General features: G+C 37.7%; 6 protein-coding genes across 6 annotated transcripts; 3 read left to right on the forward strand and 3 right to left on the reverse strand.

The window, feature by feature from the left end:
* LOC106650079 (ATPase family AAA domain-containing protein 1-like) lies at positions 1 to 4106 on the reverse strand. Its single transcript, XM_014367868.2, has 6 exons — positions 3481 to 4106; positions 3140 to 3388; positions 2655 to 2856; positions 2376 to 2572; positions 2106 to 2281; positions 1 to 2034 (listed from the first exon to the last, which is right to left on the reverse strand). Exons 1-6 carry the CDS (start codon positions 3631 to 3633, stop codon positions 1893 to 1895), a joined length of 1119 nt encoding a protein of 372 aa, XP_014223354.1. The 5' UTR covers positions 3634 to 4106; the 3' UTR covers positions 1 to 1892.
* Positions 4107 to 4314: 208 nt separating this feature from the next.
* On the reverse strand, positions 4315 to 6332 carry LOC106650081. Its single transcript, XM_014367870.2, has 3 exons — positions 6063 to 6332; positions 5514 to 5699; positions 4315 to 5260 (listed from the first exon to the last, which is right to left on the reverse strand). Exons 1-3 carry the CDS (start codon positions 6127 to 6129, stop codon positions 5040 to 5042), a joined length of 474 nt encoding a protein of 157 aa, XP_014223356.1. The 5' UTR covers positions 6130 to 6332; the 3' UTR covers positions 4315 to 5039.
* LOC106650073 (integrator complex subunit 4) lies at positions 5714 to 10434 on the forward strand. Its single transcript, XM_014367857.2, has 9 exons — positions 5714 to 6015; positions 6640 to 6866; positions 6943 to 7373; positions 7443 to 7769; positions 7840 to 8116; positions 8182 to 8644; positions 8716 to 9208; positions 9282 to 9688; positions 9762 to 10434. Exons 2-9 carry the CDS (start codon positions 6816 to 6818, stop codon positions 10097 to 10099), a joined length of 2787 nt encoding a protein of 928 aa, XP_014223343.1. The 5' UTR covers positions 5714 to 6015; positions 6640 to 6815; the 3' UTR covers positions 10100 to 10434.
* LOC106650072 (nuclear pore complex protein Nup214) lies at positions 10419 to 17531 on the reverse strand. Its single transcript, XM_014367856.2, has 7 exons — positions 17321 to 17531; positions 16909 to 17202; positions 12838 to 16835; positions 12172 to 12773; positions 11018 to 12094; positions 10783 to 10939; positions 10419 to 10700 (listed from the first exon to the last, which is right to left on the reverse strand). Exons 1-7 carry the CDS (start codon positions 17354 to 17356, stop codon positions 10673 to 10675), a joined length of 6192 nt encoding a protein of 2063 aa, XP_014223342.1. The 5' UTR covers positions 17357 to 17531; the 3' UTR covers positions 10419 to 10672.
* Positions 17532 to 17737: 206 nt separating this feature from the next.
* On the forward strand, positions 17738 to 19910 carry LOC106649954 (WD repeat-containing protein 46). The gene is made up of 6 exons (XM_014367685.2): positions 17738 to 17818; positions 17957 to 18275; positions 18356 to 18713; positions 18866 to 19182; positions 19270 to 19594; positions 19680 to 19910. Exons 1-6 carry the CDS (start codon positions 17815 to 17817, stop codon positions 19908 to 19910), a joined length of 1554 nt encoding a protein of 517 aa, XP_014223171.1. The 5' UTR covers positions 17738 to 17814.
* Positions 19911 to 20304: 394 nt separating this feature from the next.
* On the forward strand, positions 20305 to 22319 carry LOC106649955 (choline transporter-like protein 2). The gene is made up of 7 exons (XM_014367686.1): positions 20305 to 20347; positions 20425 to 20550; positions 20639 to 20759; positions 20869 to 21156; positions 21242 to 21559; positions 21633 to 21933; positions 22017 to 22319. The coding sequence occupies exons 1-7, from the start codon at positions 20305 to 20307 to the stop codon at positions 22317 to 22319; spliced, it is 1500 nt and encodes a 499-aa protein (XP_014223172.1).
* The last annotated feature ends 268 nt before the right edge of the window (positions 22320 to 22587 follow it).

The raw sequence follows: 22587 nt of genomic DNA on the forward strand, positions 1-22587 counted from the left end.
TTTTTAGTACGAACAATCGTTTATTTGTAAAAAAAAAAAAGAATAGAATCTACAATTTTGTGTCGCGGATACTTTTTACACAATAATCGGTGTTTTTGTCGAAAAGCTTGGAATACATGTATTCTTTTCGGAAATTTCATCGATTAGAAAAATTTTTGCGATGGTTTCACCAACAAGGTTTTTTTTACCATTTTTGTAACTGAATCGTCCAATTGAATTGCACAAGTTACTCGAATTATAAGTACTACATTTTTACGAGTTGTAACGTACGTATGTTAAATCGTTCAAGTTAATGGTTATTATGTACAACCTCCTTCTTTTTCAAGTTTACTATACTTTTCTTTATTCATAACAATTCAATTATTAGACATTTTATTTATTTATTTTCTTTACTTATTCATCAATGAGAGAGGAAACAGTAAATTTGAATTATTTATACACGATGAAACCCTCTAGATCTAAGTTAATCTACGATATTATCTTGACTACCATTGTTAAATTATAAAATAAAAATTTAGTATAAACAAAGTGAAAGTTCAAACAGCCCGCAACGTTTTTACAAAGTTAAAAAAATCGGTGGGTATTGTCCAAGTGATTGGAAAAAACACACAGATTTCAAAGTATTATTACATACGTTATATGTATAAGTAGTTTGATTTCAATCAATGAATGGCTTCGTGCCATTTTTTGTACTTACATATATATTTTACAAATTTATGCTTATCCACATCATAATGGTTTATTAAAAAAATTATTATGTATGTATAGGTTTTCTAAAGCTATTTGATCTTAATTCATGCTTTATTTTACAATTCAGCAAGAAGTTCAATCACATTGATTTAATATCTAATAAATTTCGAGCAAAAAAGCTTACCTACAAAATATTTTTTCAGAATCATTCAAATTAAATGTTTTAAGTTAGTTAAATTTTTCACATGAACAGTGCATATCTGACTAGTTCAAAATAGTTATAAAAAACGTATGAAGTTATTGAGCAGATTTCTTATTTGCATATCCATTTGTTTTTTATTATGTTATATTGCCCTACATTTTCTTAATAACATAATCAAGTTTTTGATGATAAAAGTATTATTCCATATATTTTCAGATTATTTATGTACACATTGTATTTTTAGGGTTCTGCCTACCTAATTGTAAATACAACAATAAAATTGATTTAAATTATCCCTTTCACGGACATATTTCGAGTATACCATTTCGTATTTAAAACTCTTGTACGAAAAAAAAACCAAAATTACAAAATATATTTTAATATAAGTCAAAACTTTTTTGATATTGTATAAACAATATTTTAAATATACTGTTTACAAAATACAAACTAGTATAACAAAAAAATGTTGATCTGCCAAAATTAGTCGATACTTATAAATTTGTGTATCACTTATGCCACCTACAAAAACATGAGTTGACAAATTATGCTTTTCTAGACTGGTATGACATGACCAGTTCTAGCATTTTTCATTATTTTTTTCTACTTGATAATTTAAATTTATTATTCTGATTATATTTTTTCAATGGTTAACATTTTTTAAGACTTAAAAATTTGCGCTCTGTAATTAAATTAAACTTATTTGAAATGATGAACCAAGCAAGTAAAGTAAGTGTAAAATTATTTTTTTATAACTGCAAATCTATAACAATTAAAAAAAAAGAATCTTGCAAAGGCAGTAAAATCTTACCATCAGCTGTGTTCAACTTGCATCAATTTTTTGTTTAGTTGTTCATCTTTTCAAAGTAAACAATTCTATCTACTATTATTCCAATCAACATAAAAAATTCTATAATTTAACTATGGATTTTGCTGATAAGGCAAAATGTTATGAAATCACACTTTCTTTAAAACAATCATTCATTTTGGTTGTTTTAATTTTCTAATCCAAATCTAACTTAGATAAGTTTAAACTACCTGTGTGTACTTTTGAAGATCTCATTTTCTTCAGAGAAGTCAGCAAATCTTCCATGGTGATTGGTCTGACAGCATCGTGATAAATATCATCGTGATGTTGAGTAGCACTATAAAATTAAAATTATTTTATAGGATTTGAAAATTTTATTTTAATTTTGATAAATAAAATTATCCTTACTATGAATTTCTGATGTAATCTCGAACACGGTATACAGAGGCATTTCTGCATAGTTCTTGTAAATCAGATCCAGAATATCCCTCGGTTGCTTTTGCTAATTGATTAATATCAAGATTGTCTGCTATTGGTTCATTACGAAGAATCAATTCCAAAATTTGTGTGCGTTGTTGTTCATTCTGAAACATAATAATATGAGCAGTTGAGATAAACGGAATAAACAATACAACTTTTATAAGTATGAATTGTTATTTGCATTAAAAAATAACTTACAGGCAACCCAACATGGAAAGTTGCTGGCATTCTTCTCAAAATTGCTCTATCCAAATCATGAGGTCGATTTGTAGCTCCCATTACAATGACAGTACATTCTGGATCTGTTATCAATCCATCCCACAGAGACATAAACTGAGCCTTCATCATAGCTGTTGCTTCATGATCCTGAGAGTTACGAGCTCGTAAAAATGAATCTACAGAGTAAAGAATAGTTGATTGTAAAATTGTAAATCAGTTAGGAATTTAAATATACAAAATAAAGACCAAATAAAGTACCTATTTCATCGATAAAAATGATGCATGGCTGTAGCTTAACAGCTAATGAAAATACAGCTGATGTAAGTTTTTGACTCTCTCCATACCACTTATCAGTTAAAATACTGAGATCTAAATTTATGAAACAAGTTTTAGCTTCTTTGGCTGTAGCTTTGGCAATCATTGTTTTTCCACATCCAGGAGGTCCATGAAGTAGCACTCCCTATTTTAAAAATAACAAATAACATTTTTAAAAAATTTTGAAAATATAATAAATAATTTTTACCATACTAATTAAAAATAATGAATAGATTTTTTAATTAAGTATCCAAAAAGAAAGTATCTTTGTTTTCAGCTTACTCATACATAACCTCATTTAAAAAGACACTAAAATTAATGAAAAATTTAAAAAAATAGAAAATAGTCATAAGTTAATATTATTCAAACCGAATTCTAATAATCAGAATGAATGCATTTGTAAAATCAAAAAAAAAGGTTCAAAGTACTTTTGGTGCTTGCGTAAGCTGGGAATCTTCAAATAGCTCCTTGCGCTGAATAGGTAAAATGACAGTTTCTTGCAATTCCTGAATAACATTTTCCAAGCCAGCAATATTGCTCCAAGATACTTTAATGTCTTTAGGATCAACAAGATGACTAGCTATCATCATTTCATAATCAGTCAGTTGTTCCAAATCTATAGATCTCGTTAGACTTATGGTATCTGCTGTCACTAATTTTCTTAATTGTTCTTCAGCCTGCAATATCATGTAAGATAAAATAATTAACATCGGTGGGAGAACAATGGGCCATAAGCTCAACATTAGGACTTGTGATGCAACAATCGTACCTTCTTTTTGGCTTTGCGTTTTTGCTTATTATTTGGATCCAGCTGATTCATAATCCATTTCATGCTGAAAAATCCAATCGCCGTAACGAATGAAAGCCTCGCAAGAAGCATGATAATTTCATTTCTTGAGATACCGTCGGCCACGTTCATCATTGAATCTGATTTTGTTTTTCGTCTAACAAGAATAAGATTAACCCGCTAACTATAACTACCAATTTGCACCGTTTTACAAGCCTACGAACACGCAGTAATAGGAAGCACGTGAACCAAAAACTGAATCGTAATTGTAAATGCTGGGCGAGATAAGATGCTTTTCACAGCGACCACGTTTCAGAGCGACATCAAGAACAGCACTCGGACACGGGGATTCACTATTGAAGTCACAGAAACGGGTACCGGAGTTCTTCGACGCATGAATACGCGATTTTTAGATGCACTGCACACAATCGCACACTGGTACGAGCTGGTCATACGCACGGGACCGAGATAATAGGAGGTTCAGCCCAGAGCAGGTTTACAAAGCTATTGTATGTATGTATAGGTGTATCTATAGAGAGGAAGGGAGGGAGAAGTCGGATGGACGATGGTAATAGCTTCGTTATATATATTCACCAAAAGTGCAGCAGCCAGCACGCGTCGCGCCAGCAATGCACCGGAGTAACACACAAACACACAGGAAAATGCGCCGTAGTTATTTGCGCAGAATCGAAAAGATGACAATGTGACATAAAAATTCGCAACTGGAATTCGATCATAAAATTGAAATTTTATCGAGTTCAAAGTATTTTGATATAGATACCTTTTCAAAGTTTAATAATCAACAAAAGTCTGATGTAGTTTTGTATCATGATTTTTTATTACAGAGAACAACACGAATAACATGTATCAACATTAACAAAAATTGCGTAGAAAAATTCTTTCGAAAATTACATAAAAAGGTTGTGCAGTTCCTAATAATAAAACTAAATTTAATAATCCCAAGGATCGCTGGGTTGTACTGCAATGCGGGAGAAATATTTCTTATTATTTTTAATAAAAAGAAATAATTTTTTACAATCTGCAAAATTGATGCTCTGTATAGTAAAACTAATTGACAAAATCATCAGTAGTTTAACTAAAATTATTTACAATTATACATCTGGTACGCTTTTATTTAAAATTTTTGCTGTATAATTCTGGGGTATAAAATTTGAGATTCTTGTTTTTTTAACAAATAAAACTTTGTACAAACTGTGTGAGGAATGTAAACAATAAGATTTTGCTTATATTTTACAATATGTATCTAAATCTTAAAATTAAAAATATAAATAATATATATTTCGCTTTAGATACAATTGGTCAAAATGGACGGATTAGTTAGTCTACTTCTGTTGATAATCACTTCTTTCCTCAATCAATTATTATTAAAAATCATTCATAACAATTGACGAGAGTATCTTTATAAGGCAATTGTGATTTTTACGATTAAAATATAGCAATGGCATATTAAAAAATCGCTGCTCTTCGACTTTTATTGCATTAAAAATGAAGTGTCAAGCTAATGTACGTCATCTCAGAAATTAACTGAAATACGAGCCTATGGATAAAGCAACGGCTGCAACGGCTATTATCGTGAAACGATCGAAGCCAGGTCCGTTGGCTGAGTTGCAGGCGTCCTCCGAGCAGGAGCACTCTTGCCAGTAGACGCCGTTTTCGTAAACGCCCCAATTGCAGACGCCCGTGACTCCAGTGTTGGCCACCGATGCACAGCGTCGAATAACCTGACGCCAACGACCATCCCCTATAATAATAAAAACAGCGTTAACTTCGTTTTATTGTGCAGCGATTTGCAATTTTCATATCATATAGCGCAGCTCCACTTTTATGGGTGTGGTTACTGAAAATAGGAGCATTCGTTCGTTGCGACGATGACGAGATTCATCGATCTCAACGATTTTTTTAATGTAATGCAGCAAGTCTTTGAGAGGCCGATAATTAAGAGCAAAACTGTCAAATGATAAGGAAACGACAAGTGGTGTCTCGTGTATACTCACAAATAAATCCACGTGGGCTCTGCTGCGTCAGCTTGACGCAGAATGTACCTGGCATCTTCGACTCATCGCTGTTGCATTCAACGGCGATGTTTCTCTCTTTGTCGAATTTCGTGTACGCACCGCACACATCGTCCCCGTCGGGGTCGGTGTCACTGCTGCACTGGTAACACTTGATAGCGTCAACACCTGCATGGCGTAGGTGACAGAGAGCAAAACAAGAGGGTATTACATGAATAACCCGCAGCAGCGAAATACGTCTATCAATGAACTTAACCTAAGTCTTATTTAGCAAAACTGCAAAACCGTGTGACTAATAAAGAACTTTTCTGTCATGCATGAACACCGTACCGTAAGTTTCGTTCTCGTTAGGTGGGTACGGGTTATTTCAACGACTCTACAGGGTTAGTTTTTAAAAATAATTTCCAAATCGCACGGGATGGTATTGAACGGCGAAACGGTAATCTTCTAAAAAATAATTGATATGTGCCATCAAGATACACAGGTAAGAAAAATATAATGCATAATAATCGGGCTTGTTAGCAGTCGTACCTTGGGAAGTTAAAAATATCGCAAGTACGATGAATGGAACGATGAATCTGATGAGTCGCCGAATCATTTTTGCGTTCGTTTTTTATTTCTTACTGCAGTTGATAGAACCTATACGAAAACACGACCCACGAATTTAAAACCTAAGAGAAAAACTTGTGTACGTGATGAACGTACACCACTCACGGTAAACACCAATGCAAAACTGAAGTATTATAGAGAGAGATGCGTTGTTGTACAAGCAGTACGAATGTCGAAATAACCATGAGCCGCTTTGGGTGTGTTCGTCGATTAAATATGCTGTTTCCCCCTTCTCCCACGCTCACGATTCATCTTAAACCTGTTGCGTGAGTGCAGTCTACCTACTTATCGGAAAATTCACGTTTTCGTTTTTTGAAATGTTGTGAGAATTTTTTCGTTTCCATTACTTGATATCGTTATTTATGCTAAAATTGACATAAAAAAAACTTTCAAAAAATTCATTCAAAACTTTGCATTTGAAGTATTTGCGGGCTGAGTCACGTGACAAGTTTCCTCTCCCCCACCATGTGCTCAAATCTAAAATTTATCACTTTTGTAGGTTTCAGTCTTCAGATGACAAGATGCCATTTAGTATTGCGATTGCAAGAATAACAACAGACAAAGCCACACGTGTAATGCCAACTATGTGAATCTCGTAACGCGAATAAAAAATAACGCTGATTTATTTCCAGTTAATCATTTAGAAATTTGTCTCTAAGTTTATTTACTCTCAACATGGCAGCTTTAATGAAAAAAAGGGTACTTGCTGAGTTTAATCAGAGTCAGGTACATATATTTCACAAGATTTTAACTATGAATGAGTGTGTCAGTAAATTTATTTATTGTTTTATTGATTGTCTAGGTTGTAACATTAGAAAAACCTCTTAGAAAACGTATAAAATTGACAAAACTCATATCTTCTATCGATGGAAAAAATGAAAATTTATATGGAGCCAACTCGGCTATGGCCTACATAGAATGTTTGGAACACAGCAAAAGTGGTAATGAAGCTATGAATTATTTGATAAGAATATCTGATACTCTTGGAAAAATAAAGCTGGAAGATATTCCAACTGCTGTGAAGAAATTAACTGGAAGATTTCAAATTGAATTAGAAGCTGCAGTTCGTGCAAAAATTCTTTCAGTATTTGCAGAACTCGGTGAATTAACCAACAATATACTCGATAAAACTACAATTATTACAGAAACAGTAAATCTTATCAAGAATGAAAAAGCCCATAGAGTAAAATGTCAAGGTCTAGCCACTCTTTATACATTAGGGGACCATAATAGGTAAATTTAAATTTATTTCTTTTCATTATATTACATTTAACTTATTACTTATCAATAACTATTTTACAGAAATCTTGTATTAAATACTGCCACAGAAAATTTGAATGATTCTTGGCATGGAGTTCAAATTCAATGTTTATGCATCATAGGCCGTTATTTACCTACAAATTTAGCTGATGATACACTTATATTGGTAAATAGTTATGCGAAATCACAAGATGCCAGAGTGAGAGCTCAAGCATTTGAAACAATGGCAGAATTGCACTCCTTAAGAGGCTGTAGAATCCCTGCAAGTTTTTTTTTAGAAGTCTGTTTGTGTTTGCAAGATGATTATGAAATTGTGAGAAGAGCAGTTCTAAAGCTTATTTGGCTTTTAGGAAATGCATATCCTGAAGTGTAAGTTTTTTTTACTATTAAATAATTTTATAAACCAATGAAATTATTTTTAACTATCATTTTGGTTTAGCATGGTACCCGGAGGAAGAGAATTTAATGAAGATATGAGGATGGTGGATAGTGCTTTTTGTAAGCTATGTATTCTTATGGGAGATCTTTCACCTAAAGTTAGAGTAGCAGCAATGTCATTACTAGGATCATTAAATGGTGTTTCTCGTTGTCACATAGAACAAGCTTTGGATAAAAAATTGATTAGAGTAGAAGTTGAATGTGGACCACCAGAAGAAAGAACTGGAATTAATATGTGTGGAGCATTTATTCATGGGCTTGAAGATGAATTTTTAGAGGTAAATTAAATATTGAGGCTCTTTTCTTTATGTATTCCAATACTACATATTTTACTTCCTTTTAGGTCAGAACAGCTGCAGTTGATTCCTTGTGTGCATTAGCATTAAAAACTCCAAAAATTGCTCATCTTGCATTAGAATTCATGGTCGATATGTTTAATGATGAAATTCAAGATGTTCGAATAAGAGCCATTGAGTCACTTAGAAAGATGTCAGTTTATGTAACATTGAATGAAGACCAGCTCGAAACAATTTTAGGTGCTCTGGAGGACCGTGCTGGAGAAGTCAGAGAAGGTTTACATAATACATTAGGTGCAAGTCACTTATCAACAAAAACCTGCTTGCACATGTGTGTAACCAAGTTGCTTGATAATCTGAATCGCTATCCTCAAGATCAAGATACTATATATGCTTGTTTAGCATCAATGGGAGCTACTCATCCTTATTTAACTTTGCCTCTTGTACCACAACTATTGGGACAGCATGCATTTTTTGATACACCAGAACCAAATGTAGCTATGCCATCATGTACGTAGTGAATATTTTTCAAATTTTCATGATGAAAACAAAGATTTAATAATTTTTTTTTACTTTTCCAGATGTAAGTGTTTTAGTTCTAATATTTAATGCTGCTGCACATTGCCCAAGTATGCATTCAATATTTACTCATCATGCTGTTAAACATTATCATTACTTGCGTGATACAATGCCGCATATAGTCCCTAGACTTAAACCTGCCTTGCTAATTGGTAATACAGGTAAATCTGATGAAAAAACAAGGCAAGATGAAGAAGTAGAAGATGAGAATGCAAGACACTTTTTAGAAAAAATGGTCAGTAACATAGAAAACGCTAGGCCTGGTGGACGAGTTTATACTCAATTATTACAAGCTGCAGCAGATGATTTAGATAGACTTGCTGGAATGGATTTAAGAATGGAAGGAGTGGCTAGATTTTCAGCTTTATACATAAGATGTTTATTGGTTTTTAAAAATTTAATTAAATTATATGCATTGTCTCCAAATGGAAATGCAATGCATTCATCCACTACGATCAGCAGTAATATTTCGCTTCTCATGAAGAATGCACAAAAGTAAGTTGTTACACTCAACAATTTTTATTAATTTCTGCAGCGACAGTGTGTTTATACAATAATTATTTTTCAGATTATTGCAACTTTTCATTGGACTAGGTGAAAATGAAGCAACTTTGGCAACTGATATTTGGCTTAAAGCATTGGCCTTAGATTTAGTACGAATGACAAAAAATTCTGATGTTGCTAGTGCAAAATTTTTAACAAGGCAACTTCTCTTAGCTGCTGATACTTTACCTGATGATCCACAGAAACTTCCACCGTTTTCAAAAGCATTAATTCAACAATTGTCAAGTGTTGAGGAAGCAAAACCACAGATATTATCAAAGCTTCTTTTACCTTTGTTAATAAATCCAACGAAGAAAGGTGAAGAAAAATTACCAAGACCGCCGCAATCAACTAAATATTGCCAAGCAGTTATAGAAGAACCCGTTAGTGATTCTGATACTGTTTTAAAATTTACTGGTGGACTTGTTTTGGGTAATTCATATTTAATTAGCAACTCATATAAACAAAGAATACGCTTAGTTAACTAATTTTTTTGATTTTTCAGGTATACCTTTGACAGCAAAAATATTAAATCTTCGTAATCCTACAGACGTAAGGATAAAATTGCGACATCCAGATCAAAAGGTTCAATTGATATTACCCCGACAAAATGATCTCAAGTTGCAGCATGATAAATCAAATGACTACAGGCTAAGAACGACAGTACTTGTATCTCATCAAGTATGGATGGAAGCCTGTTCTGTTGAAATTTCAATAGCTTTACTGACAAATTCAACTGCAACTGGGACACATAAAAGACTTGATGATGCGTGTGTAATTGATTTATGTAAACCTACAAAGATAACAATTTCACCGAAACAAATGAAAAGAGGAGGAATTTAATTATTAGTTAGGATTAAGTTATTAAAATACAAATATGTTAAGTAGTATTTTATATGCACGGCGCATTTTAGAGCTCAAACAACAAATGCTGATAAAACAGTAGCTAAAAGTTTTACTTCTAGCACTAATATTGTACTCTTATTTGTGGCCATTTAAAAATTTACTTATGCATCTACTACTTTTTGTGGTGCAAGTAACTAACGATATAACGCTACTTGCATTACTAAATTAAAAATAAATTTAAGTTACATAGTACAATACGTAAAATATTTATAGGCATTTATATATGTAAATAATTAAATAAATAAAAATTCTCGAGTCACACGAACAGAATATGTAATATGCTCAATAAATAGAGAAAAATTACTTTTCTCCCATTTGATATCCCCTCAATATCATTTACGATTTCTCAAGTACATCACATCGTTAAAAAAACTCTTCTTGATAGAAGTTTACATCAAGATCTATAATATCAGATTTATAAAAATAATTATTCATTTTTTACCTAACGCTTACAATTATTAAGTTATAGCAAAAATAATGTGCACCCTCAACTTGTAATATTGAACACAATCATCGCCAACTGGAGAATGAACTCGACCTGAAATAAATATTCGTATTAGCATTGAAAAAAATTATAAATCTTATGCAATACAAAGTAAAATTGAATATTGAATGAGTACCCTTGGAAAGCTTGAGGTTTTTGTTCAGGTGATTTTTGAGCTAAGCTACCAAATGACAATCCTCCTGTTTGGGCTCCTAACGATTCAAAAGTAGAGCTACCGAAAATCTTATTCGGACTGGTACTTTGTGCTCCAAGTGCCGGTGGACTACCAAATCCTGCAAATATGTTAGCATTGTAAACCTTTGGTTTGGATTTTTATGAAAAGTTCTTCTAAAAACGAATAATAATATTACCAGTGGTAGGGTTAGCTCCAAAAGCTGGAGGAGAACCAAATCCAGGAGCACCACCAAAGGCCGGTGTAGGTGATCCAAATACTGGTTTAGCTCCAAATGCAGAAGCTTGACCAAATGTTGAACCCATACCAGGGGAGGTTGTAGCTCCACTGCCGAACGCCGATGATCCACCCCCTAAATTTGCCGATGCTCCGAATGTAGATCCCCCCGACGCGTTGGAGCCAAAGGCTGAACTGGTGGCACCTCCAAACAAAGATCCACTAGTAGCAGGTGAAGCCGTAGCTGTGGCACCACTGCCACCAAATACTGAAGTATTGTTAGATGCAGTGCTACCAAATAAGCCGCCACTGCCTCCAAAAGCAGATGGGGCAGGTGTACTACTTGAAGCGGCACCGAATGCATTAGAACTGCCAAATGTCGTACTTCCACCAAAAACGGATGCATTGGGAGTTGCTGTACTGCCGAAAGCCGGGGTTGCGGTCGCGTTAGAAGCAGGTGCTCCAAATGGCGATTTGGCTGCAGTATTCGCTGCGGTACCACCAAAAGGTGAGGCAGCACCAGTACTCGCAGAAGCACCAAAAGGTGAAGCAGCAGTTGTACTTGCCGCAGAAGCACCAAAAGGTGAGGCAGCAGTTGTATTTGCTGAACTCGCACCGAATGGTGCAGCGGCAGCAGTACTAGTTGGAGCAGCACCAAAAGGAGAGGCAGTTGTAGTGCCAGTTGAAGAACCACCAAATATCGACGCAGTCGTAGTTTTGGCTGCAGCAGCACCAAAAGGCGAAGCATTTGCTGACGCAGCGCCAAATGGCGAAGAGTTCGCCGTGCTTGACGAAGCGCCAAAAGGCGATGCATTATTAGCTGCTGTAGCCGTACCGAAGGTAGTACTACCAAACACATTCGTCGCTGCGGCAGTTGTTGCAGCGGTACCTCCACCAAACAACGATTGTTTATTGGTTGATGTGGAAAAGATAGATGAAGTCGTCGATGAAGTGGTACTTGTTACGGAACTGGCACCAAAAGGTGATGCAGCAGTAGGTGCGCTGGACGTAGTAGCGGTACCGTTACTGCCTCCGAATACTGAAAATAAGTAAAGCAAACAACATTTATTTATCCATTCACTAAGTTCATAAAAAATCTTATAAGTTTTATCTTACTGCTACTTGATTGAGTAGAAATCGATCCGAAAGAGAATGCTGCACCACCAAATGTAGAACCAGCAGACGTCGTGGCGGTTCCACCACCAAAAACTGAAGCTTTTGAGATTGGTGTAATAGTGACGGAGGAACCGATGGCGGTTGGAGTAGGAGAAGCAGTACTATTAGAAGGAGTACTAGTAGCAGGTTTAACGGAAATAGTGGTCTGGCCGACCAAAACTGATGGACCAGTCGCACCCGCGGTATTACTGGCTGTTCCTCCGAATATTGATTTATTGCTATTACTACTGGTCGTCGTTACAGTAGCGAACGGTGATGATAAAGCTGCTGTGGTAGTCTTGCCATAAACTGAAGTCGGAGCAACAGGTGTTATTGTTAAACTACTCGACGACGATGCTGTTGTGGTAGTTGGCGTTGCCGGCGTCGTCGTTGTCGTTACGGGGCTATTAGTAGCAGCTGTAGAAGATGATGCCGAAGACGGGGCTGAGCCAAAAATGTTGGCGTTCGTCGGAGTTGCCGATTTGGCAAAGGCGGCTACTGTCGTATTTGTCGCTGGAGTACCAAAGCTCAGGGATCCGGTACCACTCAGCAGATTTGAAAAACTAAAAAATCAATTTCAATGAGTATATTTTTCACATGCTTCTGTAAAGTTAAAAAAGTTATTACCTTGGTGTACTGGGCGGGGCAGAAGTCGGATTGTTGAATGAAAAAGCAGAAGTTGGAGCTGTCAACGGAGAATTGCTGGTGGCGTTCAAGTTACTGAACGAAAAAGCTGAGGACGACGTGGATTGTTTCATGGCAGCTGCAGCCGCAACAGCGGCAGTAGCAGCAGAAGCAGCAGAGGCATTATTAGCACCGAAAGCAGGAGCCGTGGATGGCGTTGTCAACTTGGGGGTAGCTGCTGTCGACGACGAGCTTGCCGCGTTACTACTGAAGGAGAACGGAGCTGTCGGGGTCGCAGCGCTAGAGGCACTTGAATTCGAATAATTCAATGGAGTGTTGCTCGGCGTAGTACCTGATGTAGCTGTGGAGTTTACACCAAGACTTCCGAACATCGAATTAATGCTAAAGTTCGTCGATGCTGTGGTGGCCGGAGTAGTAGAGCCGACCTGTGGTGATGTACTGACGGGCTGAGCACCACCAGGGTTACCCAGCTGTGGATTAAATATCGTGGATGGAGATGACACTGGAGCAGCTGCGTTCTTGTTGAAGTTGAACGAGATCGCCGGTGCAGCCGAAGATGAGGGTTGGAAATTATTGAAGCTGAAAGTGGAAGTCTTCGCGGATTCCGGAGTCGCTGAAGAAGGAGCAGCAGCACCACTTGAGAATTTGAAAGTATTGCTGTCGAGCTTCCCCATCGAGGCAAAGCCACCCGACGACGCTGCGTTCGGCGTTGTGGGTCCGGAGAAATTCAACGTCGTCTTGGGCAGTGCTGTGAGCAACGTCACGGGCGCCGATGGCGCTGCTTGGGACGTTGCACCCTGTTGAACGAAGCCCCGTAGGGGTGAGAAAGGCGGTACATCCTTGTTCATCGTGGCGCCCTGAAGAAGTTTCGACATTTCCGGTAATCTAGCCGCGGCGTCAGAATTACCCTTCGTCGGTGTCACGTTGAACGTCAGATTTTCCTTAGATTTCAATTGAGGTGGCGTTATTTGTTGCTGCAAGTTAGTAGGACTGACACCAGGTGCGAATGCATTTATGGACACCGGCGATCGGTTGGTTGATCCTCCAAAGCCGGAAACCAACTGATCGAGCGTGGCCAGTGGTGAAATCGGTTGCTGCTGATGCTGCTGCTGCTGTAAATGAAGTATTTGTTGCTGCTGTTGCTTCTGGAGCTGAAGCATTTGTTGTTGCTGAATTTGCATTTGAGCTTCCATGCTCATTTTGGTTTTGTTCGCTTGAGCATTTGCGAGCGAGGCGGGCATAGGAGGTGACGATAATAAAGAGGATAGTTTGCCTGTTGCAGCTTGTTGAGTTTCTTTAACAGCTACCTTGGTTTTTTTATCATTAGCTTTCGAAGCCAACGACGACAAGGTAGCTTCCAGTTTGTCCTGCACAGCTGTTGGTCTGGCAGCTCGAATAATCTTCGGCGCCGATTCCGAGAGCAAGTCCCTCAGTTTAATTTGCTTCTCACGACTGAAATTCTTAGTGTTCGTGGCGATGAGCTTGCAGCGCAATTCAATTGCACTGTCGGTGACATTGCTCGCCGACTGGGACAGGTTCAAATTGGACATGGATTTATCTAGCGCAGACAAATGTCCGTTCGAATGAGGAGTATTAGTTTTGTCTGAAGCAGCCGTACCACCGCGAACCAGGGAACGCCACTTTTTGCTCAACTCCTCGAGTTTGCTTTTTTCCGTCGCTATGATCTGTCCGTAGCGAATGAGACTCTGATAGATGACTTCAGTACTCGGGATTTTCATCCGCTGCTGCTCGCGAGTCTGGTAGTCCGACCACTCCAAATCAAGAGCTTTGGTGGCTTGAATCAATTGCGTTTGCGTGTAATTGTATAATTTCCGCAGCTCGGTGAGTTTGCTGTTTTCTTTCTGAATGTGACTCGGCAGACTGTCCGAATTGGCGGAATTTTTCGACTTTGACTCCTCGAGCCAGGCAAATGACTGCAACAGTAAGGCTTTGAGGTAGGCTATGTCACTAGATAACCCGCTCGTAGTTTCACGCAGTTCCTTTAAAAATGCTTCGATCTCTCCAGATTGCGTGACAAGTTTCGAGCGCTCTTCCTCAGTTCCACAATCGGTAAGGGGTATACTCATCCGATTTTTAAGTTCTTTCTCGAAACGGGCTTGCTCTTCGTGATACGCAACCATACAGAGGGCGTCGTCATAAACTCGTTGTTGAGGTTTGCTTGCTTCGGTTTTGCTGGTTAAACTTAATTCTTTTGTTTGTAGTTGTTGTGGTTTTTGTTGCTGTTGCTGCTGTTGCTGCTGTTGCTGCTGTTGTTGTTGTTGTTGTTGTTGCTGTTGTTGTTGTTGCTGTTGTTGTTGTTGTTGGAATATTTGCTTCTGGAATTCTTGTGGTGTAAAAGTTTTTTGTTGTGGTAATTGTTGCTGCAGTTGCATAAATGGTAACTTTGAATCTCCTTGTGTTACTTGAGGAATATTTGACGGTTTATTTTCATTTTTTAAACCATATGGTGGAGGTTGGATATTTTGATTTTGATTAATATTCTGTGGTGAAGTAGGATTTTGAGTTTTTGTTGGTAGATTAGCTCCTACATTATTTATCTGCTGAATTTGCTGCTGATACTGTTGCTGCAATTTTTGTAAAAATTGTTGATTTTGTGGTTGACGTAATTGTTGTAGTGCCTCCTGCTGATACTGTTGCAACTGTTGCTGCTGCATTTGCTGTTGCAACTGATGCTGTTGTAGTTGTTGACTTAAAGCTTGCTGTTGTTGTTGTATGTGCTGCTGCTGTAGTTGAATGTGTTGAGTAAGAGGGTGAGCTTGCGATCTTTGCTGCTGTAGTTGCATTTGAACTTGTTGTTGCTGTTGCTGCAAAGGACTTACTGATTTATCTCCTTGAGCAAATAATCCTGGTTTTTGTGTTGGAATCGTAGAAAATGTTGGACTTTTCATTTCTGGAGGTATAGCTCCTTCAGGAGTTTTGCTAGGTGCACCTAAAAATGAAAAGGGTGAGTCCTGTGATTTTTCTGTGTTGCTTGTTGATTTAGTTTTGTCAAGCTGATTTTCAGCTGTTGTTTGTTTAGGGCGTGGTGTACTTGTTACTTCAGCATGCATATTAAAAGATATTTCTGATGGAATAATACTTGGTCTCGGAGCTGCTGGAGCAGGTACAACTTCTGTAGGTGCTGAACAAATAGATGGAGCAATGTCTTTCAAGTTTACCAAATGATAACAGCACAGTTGACCACTAGTGACTAGGATATGCAAAATTGGAACAGGATTTGCCAAACTACCTTCACCCCAAGGTAATTTAAAAGTAATAGATTTATCCAATGCAATGCCAACTGGATAATTTTCTGCTTTAGTCTTTCTATTAAGAGGCAATTGAACATTACTACCATCTGCCAAATGCCATTGATGCCATGTAACACCATTGTCAAATGTCCCTAAAACTGCTACTTCAGTACTGTGTGTACTAGCAGCTAATATAATACCCCACTCAGATATGTGTTCAAAATAATAACACAATCCAGTTGTTTCACCAGTACCAAATGTAACATCTTCATAGTTTGTGAATTTTGCCACAGTTACATTTTTGGCTGCATCGACTATCATTACATTGACAGTCTGGTCTTCAGGGTGAAGGTAACAAGCAAAAAATTGATAATTACTAATCCACAGCATAGAAATTATCATGCCTTGATAAGGATTTGGTCCTTTTATGTGTCTAGCTATTTTTAAGTCTGGTTTGAGTTGGATGATATCTCCATTTTTGCAACCAACTACTAGCTGTTTGCCTTTTGGACTCCAAGACATACACATTGCTTCAACTCCTTGAGGTTTTTCTATACCTAATATTTGAACACCTGCTTGTTTTGTTTTTCCTACTTGAAAACATCCAATTGTATGATCAGATGCTGTAGAGCAGAGCATTTCTGGGATAGCTGGATTCCATTTTAAGTCTGTGACATAAATGTCTCCAGCAGATGTACATACTCGCAATTCATGAAGTAAATCTAGTTGCTTTATATATAAGAAAACATAAATTGTCAAAGGCAAAACCATGTAAAAATGAAATGTTACAATAAAAACTTACGTGTTTGTGAATTGACGATGCATCATAAACCAACACATGTGGCGAATTAAATACAACAGCTATCAATGAATTGTCACAGTTAATAGCAATACGATTAACTTTGCTGGACAATTCAATTTCTATCTTCCACTCAGGGTTTTGATCATTTGCTAATTTAGTAACTATCAACTTTTGGTCATGACCAATGTACAGTAAACTCCTCTTTTCATCGACCGCGATCGAACTCGAACAAACAGGTATATTAGGAATCTCATCGCAAATCTGGCCAATGTTAGCTTGTTTAAATTGAAAATCCTGCAAAAAAGAACAAAAACATACACCGATTGATCAAGGAAAACATTCATCACAAAAATTTGGCGGTTATTTTCAGTATATACTATCATTGTCGTGCGTCAAAACAACGATCACTTACTTGCACCTCCTTCGGCGCCGGGCAGCACTCCGTCATTTTGTTAATTTGATTAATGCTATCTTGTTGCTTGTCATTAAAAAAAACTCAACTGTTGGGCGAATTCGAACAAACGAAAACTTTCAATCATGCATATAACCAACACCGCGTTGTATAATTTCAACCGCGCTGCGCGCATCGAACAGTCACATATATTCTGCTCGGTCTGCCGGCAAATTCGAACGACACATCCACTATTCAGAAATTTTCGCATGTATTGGCGCGCGCCGTACGGCTATGTTTTGTACTGCCAATTTGTGTTAGAGAGAGGGAACCTTGGAAATTCAGAAGTAAATTTCAATAGTTTACGTTTTCAACTGCAGTGGCGCTACCGTTCAGTCTTTTCTGGTGTTCTGCTTCTGGCTTCTCAATTCTCATGTGCAGTCGCCGAAGCCATCACGAACCAGACGTCGTGACGAAGGTTATAAGTCGCACGTGTCTACATAAAAGTTATCAAAATGGGTAAATACAATTTTTTAATATACTAAACTAACTAACTAACTAATATCTTACATAAAATTTGCTCAAGTCTATTCGATTCTAATTTTTATAGTTTTTACATGAAAAAGTATACATAACAATGACATGTTTTTATTTTAGGGAGAAAACGTGACAAAATTCCTGTTGACCCAGAAACATTAAAAAAATACGAAATGGGTGAAGGAATAAACTTGAAAAAGGGTATCAGAAATAAAGTACACCGTCTAAGGGTACATAATAAGGAAAAACTCTTGGCACCTATGGCAGAAGAAGCTGCACGTAGAGAAATTCTTTTAACTGAAGATTATGGTTGTCTTGAAACTGATGCTGGAGAAACAACAACTCAATTCAAACAAAGAGAATTAGTTGAAAATGTAGATCTTATTAGTGCTGCCAAGTGTTTCAATTTAAATTTGGACTTTGGTCCTTATTCCATGAGGTAGGAAATATTATTATTATGAAATATGAGAGATTTGCTCTGCAATTGTACAATGTTTATTTCTCTTTTGTCTCATATAGATACACAAGGAATGGACGGCATTTAGTAATCGGTGGCAAAAAAGGTCATGTTGCAGCTTTTGACTGGGTTACAAAAAAATTAGCCTGCGAAATGAATGTGATGGAATCAGTTCATGACGTTTGTTGGTTGCATATAGAAACTATGTTTGCTGTAGCTCAAAAAGAATGGGTTTATATCTATGATAATCAAGGAATTGAGTTGCATTGTTTAAAAAGAATGAATCAACCTACAAAATTAGAATTCTTGCCTTACCACTTTTTACTGGCTGCTTCTTCAGCAGTTGGTGGGCTATCTTGGCTTGATGTTTCTATAGGAGAAAAAATTACTCGTATGGATACAAAACTTGGACGCATAAATGTGAGTTCATACATTTTTTTTAATTATTAATTGTACTTCACACTGAAATTATTCCCATTATTTTTATTGATATAGAAAATTAATTGAATTAATAAACGTAAAAGCATAAGTTAACTCCTTACATTAATTTTACCGTCAATGTTTTTCATCAGGTAATGACTCAAAATCCTTACAATGCTCTTTTGTGTGTTGGTGATTCAAAAGGGGTAGTATCCATGTGGTCACCTAATTCGCATCAACCATTAGCCAAAATGTTGGTTCACAAACAAGCTGTAAGTGCTTGTGCTGTACATCCTCATGGAACATACATGGCCACTAGTGCTCCAGATCGTACTTTAAAAATATGGGATATTAGACAATTGTCTGGACCTGTAGAAAATGCAGTTTTGAGATCAGCGGCCCAACATTTGTCTTACAGTCAACGTGGTTTATTAGCTGTAGGGATGGGAAATGTTGTTGAAATTTTCAAGTAAGTTTTTTGGATACTTTTCTTTCATTACAGCTTGATGTAATTTAAAATGAATATGTGTGATTAGTAACTTTTTTGTGATTTTAGGGATACTCATACTAATTTGAAGCCTTATATGAGACACAAAGCAAGTTGGGCTTTGTCAGATTTGAAGTTTTGTCCTTATGAAGATGCTTTAGGATTAACTCACACAAAAGGATTTTCCTCAGTTTTGGTACCAGGAAGTGCAGAGGCCAATTATGATGCCCTAGAAACTAATCCATTCCAAAATAAAAAGCAACGTAAAGAAGCTGAAGTTAAGGCTCTTTTGGATAAAATTCAACCTGAATTTATTTGTTTGGATCCTAACGCAATTGCTGAAATTGATGTAGCGGCATTGCAACATAAGTTGGATTCAAAGAAGAAATTGGGGGTTAGTTTTAATTTATTAATTACTATTATTTTGAAAATATTGCAATAGTCAACAATGATTTAACAATTTTAAATTTATATTTCAGTACGTTAAACCTAGGCAGATAGATTTCAAACCACGTAAAACAAAAGCCAAGGGTAAAGGTGGTACCGCTAAAGTGATCAAATCTAAAAAGGCTTTGAAATTGAAAGCTAAGAGAGCGGCTATTCAAGAGATGCGTGATGCCAAGGTTCTTATTGACAAAAAAGAAAACAAAAAGAAACCCGAAAAATCTTATGGAGTTTTGGATAGGTTTTTAGAACCGAAAAAAAAATGAAAAATGTTATATTTGTAAGATATCTGTAAATAGAAAAATAAATGTAATTAAGTTATTGTTAATAAAACGTAATTTTTTAATCGATTTGAATTGTTTTAAAAAAATCCGAATAAGTTGAATTTTTTTTTCATTTATTATTGATTGGCATTGATTCGACTGAAAGAAAATATAGCATCGGTTAAAGAGTCGATTATGATTTTTGGTTATTTTTTCACCAAAAGCTCTCGCAGCTGCGAAAGTCAACAAACGGCACAGGTTAAGTGCGCCGTGTGCCTCGGGTGTTTAAAGAACAAAACGATTTATGCGATGAAACGAGACTCGTGACAATTCAAGATATACAGCAGCTCGTTGAATTGGGAAGCTCGTACACGATCGCACGCACGAACCGCGAGCAATGAACAGCAGAGAGGATTCCGTGGAAGAACTGCCAGATTACGGTAGGCCTTGATTGCATCGAATGAAAAGAAAGTAAAAAAAGTTGTTGGATCGATTCGTGACGATTTCTTCGTTGCAGGTCTGAAATTCGGCTACGATCCATTCTGGAGAGGTCCTCTGCGTGTGCATCGTGGCTTGACAGACAAGCTGTTTCTTATTTTTTTGATCGTCGCAATCATCGGCTACGCCGTATTATCCTATTATGGTAAAGTAAGGTGTAAAGTAATGGTCACAAAAAGAGGCTGATGGTGACATTTTTCCTTCTTTATATATCTGCCCGAACGCGCTTTAAGGTTGGCAGTGGAGATTCTGGATGACCGACCCATATCGTGTGGAAAAAATATCCGAAGGCATGGAAGAATTTGTGCCAATGAACAAGTGGGCCGCTGCGACGAAAGCGATTTTCGATCAGAGGTAATGCGAGTCGACTCAAAAATGATAAATTTCCCGCGAGTCGCGATAATGAAAAAAGATCGCTAGTAACGAAGCATCGAGCCATTATAGTATCGTACGTCGCGTGCAGATGGGTGATCACCGGTGGCCTCGTGTTGACCGGCGTGTTGTCGATCTTCTGCCTGATGCTGATGCGAGTCTCCGCCTGGGCCGTCATCTACTCGAGCATCTTCGTGCTGTTCTCCGTGGTGTGCGCCGGCATCGCCTATCTCGCCTACTACTTCGGCAACGACCCAAGCATCTTGAAACTGGTGTACTTGATCCTGGCCATCGGCGGCTTCGTTTTCCTCCTTTTTGTCTTCAAGATCAAGGCCAAATTCATCCCGGTTTGCTGCGAGCTCGTGCGAGAATCCAGCAGGCAAGCGTTCAAACATAAAAATAAATTCAATTCTGCGTAATCGCGCCTGTACGTAATGATCGTACGTCGATGAATCGATCGATAGGGTCATGATGTTCTTTCCTTCGATGTTCCTGCTGTCTGTCTTAGTCTGGGGTCTGGCGGGCTGCTTGATCGGCTGGGGTGCACTGATTTTCTCAATCTGGTTAAAATACCGTCAATGTGCAGCATCCTTCGGTAAAGAGGAGAAAGAAGTATATGCCTATCTCTTCGCTCTCTGTCCCTGCGGTGTAGGGATGGTCGTCGCCCTCTTCGCGTTCTTTCGCATGGTCGCCGCGGGCTCCTACGGCACCTGGTACTGGACCATGGACAAGCGCAGAGTGCCGCATCTCACGCCCATTAGATTCATCCTGATCGTCTTTCTGTGAGACACCCATCTTTTTTTCCTTATTAAATACCGATCTGGATCGCGATCGAGACATACATTTTTGTCCTAGACACCACTTGGGCACGGCAACGCTCGGCGGCCCGATCGTCCTCCTGTGCAAAGTTTTCCGATTTTTTACGGGAATTTTTCGGTTATTGGAGGGCAGAGACGTGCCGAACCCGCTCAGTTACATCTTGCGCGTCATCACAATGTTCTTGAACTTCATATTTGTCTTCGTTGCGTTGTTCGACCCGTACAGCGACGAGACCTACATCTTCACGGCCATGCACGGAGACAACTTCTGCATCTCGTCCAAGCAGTCCTTCCATCTCGGCAGGAGGAATCGCAGCAAGATCAGGGTTTTGAGACACGTACGTGTCGATCGTTGATTATCATTGTATCACACATTTGCGATCTATGTTCAATCTGTTGTTTGTCGAAAACCAAAAAAAAGATGATCACGGTGTTGGTGTTGATCTTCACGTTGGCGGTCTGCACGGTTGTGGGCTTGCTTATGTGGCTGATATTGGCGCAAGTGATGAAACTGAGTATAGTTCAAAGCCCGTTTGGCTTGGTCTTCGTCGTCGTGCTGATCTTCCTGCTGTCCCACATCCTGTTCATGCAGCTCGACGTCGCCTCCAACACCCTATTCTTGTGCGCGTGCGAGGACTACGAGCGCAACGCCGCCAGCCTCAGACCCTACCACATGACCGATAAACTGCGCGAGCTAATAATCAGCAGAAACTTGCCGGAATGAAGAGGAACGAAACGTCATTTCTGTTTTTCTCTTACCAAGTCTCAAGTGTGTCTTTACTTATACATGTGTCACCCTGGTGGAACGAAAAAGGGCTGTTTTGTATCGTCGATTTTTTTTGAGTTTTATCAATCACAAACTGAACAAGGCCCAATTTTTTTTTCATTTCTTTCCTGCATGTTGTATTATGTATCGTGCGCTAGTTGGTGTACGGAAAAAAACTGAAAAAAAGAAGAATTATCGAACTTGTAAAAGAGAATTTCTGAGTAGC

The sequence above is a fragment of the Trichogramma pretiosum genome, unplaced genomic scaffold (assembly GCF_000599845.2).
Source record: "Trichogramma pretiosum strain Unisexual culture from Peru unplaced genomic scaffold, Tpre_2.0 scaffold82, whole genome shotgun sequence".
Taxonomy (NCBI): Eukaryota; Metazoa; Arthropoda; class Insecta; order Hymenoptera; family Trichogrammatidae; genus Trichogramma; species Trichogramma pretiosum.

What these genes read in the sequence shown, in the direction of transcription:
- LOC106650079 (XM_014367868.2), bottom strand. Translation starts at nt 3,633, where the DNA reads ATGATGAACGTGGCCGACGGTATCTCAAGAAATGAAATTATCATGCTT. An exon ending in AGCTTACGCAAGCACCAAAA is followed by an intron (nt 2,857 to 3,139) that starts GTACTTTGAACC and finishes TTTTTAAAATAG; the next exon opens with GGAGTGCTACTTCATGGACC. An exon ending in CTTTCCATGTTGGGTTGCCT is followed by an intron (nt 2,282 to 2,375) that starts GTAAGTTATTTT and finishes ATTATGTTTCAG; the next exon opens with AATGAACAACAACGCACACA.
- LOC106650081 (XM_014367870.2), bottom strand. Translation starts at nt 6,129, where the DNA reads ATGATTCGGCGACTCATCAGATTCATCGTTCCATTCATCGTACTTGCG. An exon ending in GATATTTTTAACTTCCCAAG is followed by an intron (nt 5,700 to 6,062) that starts GTACGACTGCTA and finishes TACGCCATGCAG; the next exon opens with GTGTTGACGCTATCAAGTGT. An exon ending in GAGCCCACGTGGATTTATTT is followed by an intron (nt 5,261 to 5,513) that starts GTGAGTATACAC and finishes TTATTATTATAG; the next exon opens with GGGATGGTCGTTGGCGTCAG.
- LOC106650073 (XM_014367857.2), top strand. Translation starts at nt 6,816, where the DNA reads ATGGCAGCTTTAATGAAAAAAAGGGTACTTGCTGAGTTTAATCAGAGT. An exon ending in ACATTAGGGGACCATAATAG is followed by an intron (nt 7,374 to 7,442) that starts GTAAATTTAAAT and finishes ACTATTTTACAG; the next exon opens with AAATCTTGTATTAAATACTG. An exon ending in CTCATGAAGAATGCACAAAA is followed by an intron (nt 9,209 to 9,281) that starts GTAAGTTGTTAC and finishes ATTATTTTTCAG; the next exon opens with ATTATTGCAACTTTTCATTG.
- LOC106650072 (XM_014367856.2), bottom strand. Translation starts at nt 17,356, where the DNA reads ATGACGGAGTGCTGCCCGGCGCCGAAGGAGGTGCAA. An exon ending in CATCGTCAATTCACAAACAC is followed by an intron (nt 16,836 to 16,908) that starts GTAAGTTTTTAT and finishes TTATATATAAAG; the next exon opens with CAACTAGATTTACTTCATGA. An exon ending in TGGAGCTAACCCTACCACTG is followed by an intron (nt 10,940 to 11,017) that starts GTAATATTATTA and finishes ACATATTTGCAG; the next exon opens with GATTTGGTAGTCCACCGGCA.
- LOC106649954 (XM_014367685.2), top strand. An exon ending in TTTGGTCCTTATTCCATGAG is followed by an intron (nt 18,276 to 18,355) that starts GTAGGAAATATT and finishes TGTCTCATATAG; the next exon opens with ATACACAAGGAATGGACGGC. An exon ending in ATTCAAAGAAGAAATTGGGG is followed by an intron (nt 19,595 to 19,679) that starts GTTAGTTTTAAT and finishes TTTATATTTCAG; the next exon opens with TACGTTAAACCTAGGCAGAT.
- LOC106649955 (XM_014367686.1), top strand. Translation starts at nt 20,305, where the DNA reads ATGAACAGCAGAGAGGATTCCGTGGAAGAACTGCCAGATTACG. An exon ending in CGCCGTATTATCCTATTATG is followed by an intron (nt 20,551 to 20,638) that starts GTAAAGTAAGGT and finishes ACGCGCTTTAAG; the next exon opens with GTTGGCAGTGGAGATTCTGG. An exon ending in TTCATCCTGATCGTCTTTCT is followed by an intron (nt 21,560 to 21,632) that starts GTGAGACACCCA and finishes TTTTTGTCCTAG; the next exon opens with ACACCACTTGGGCACGGCAA.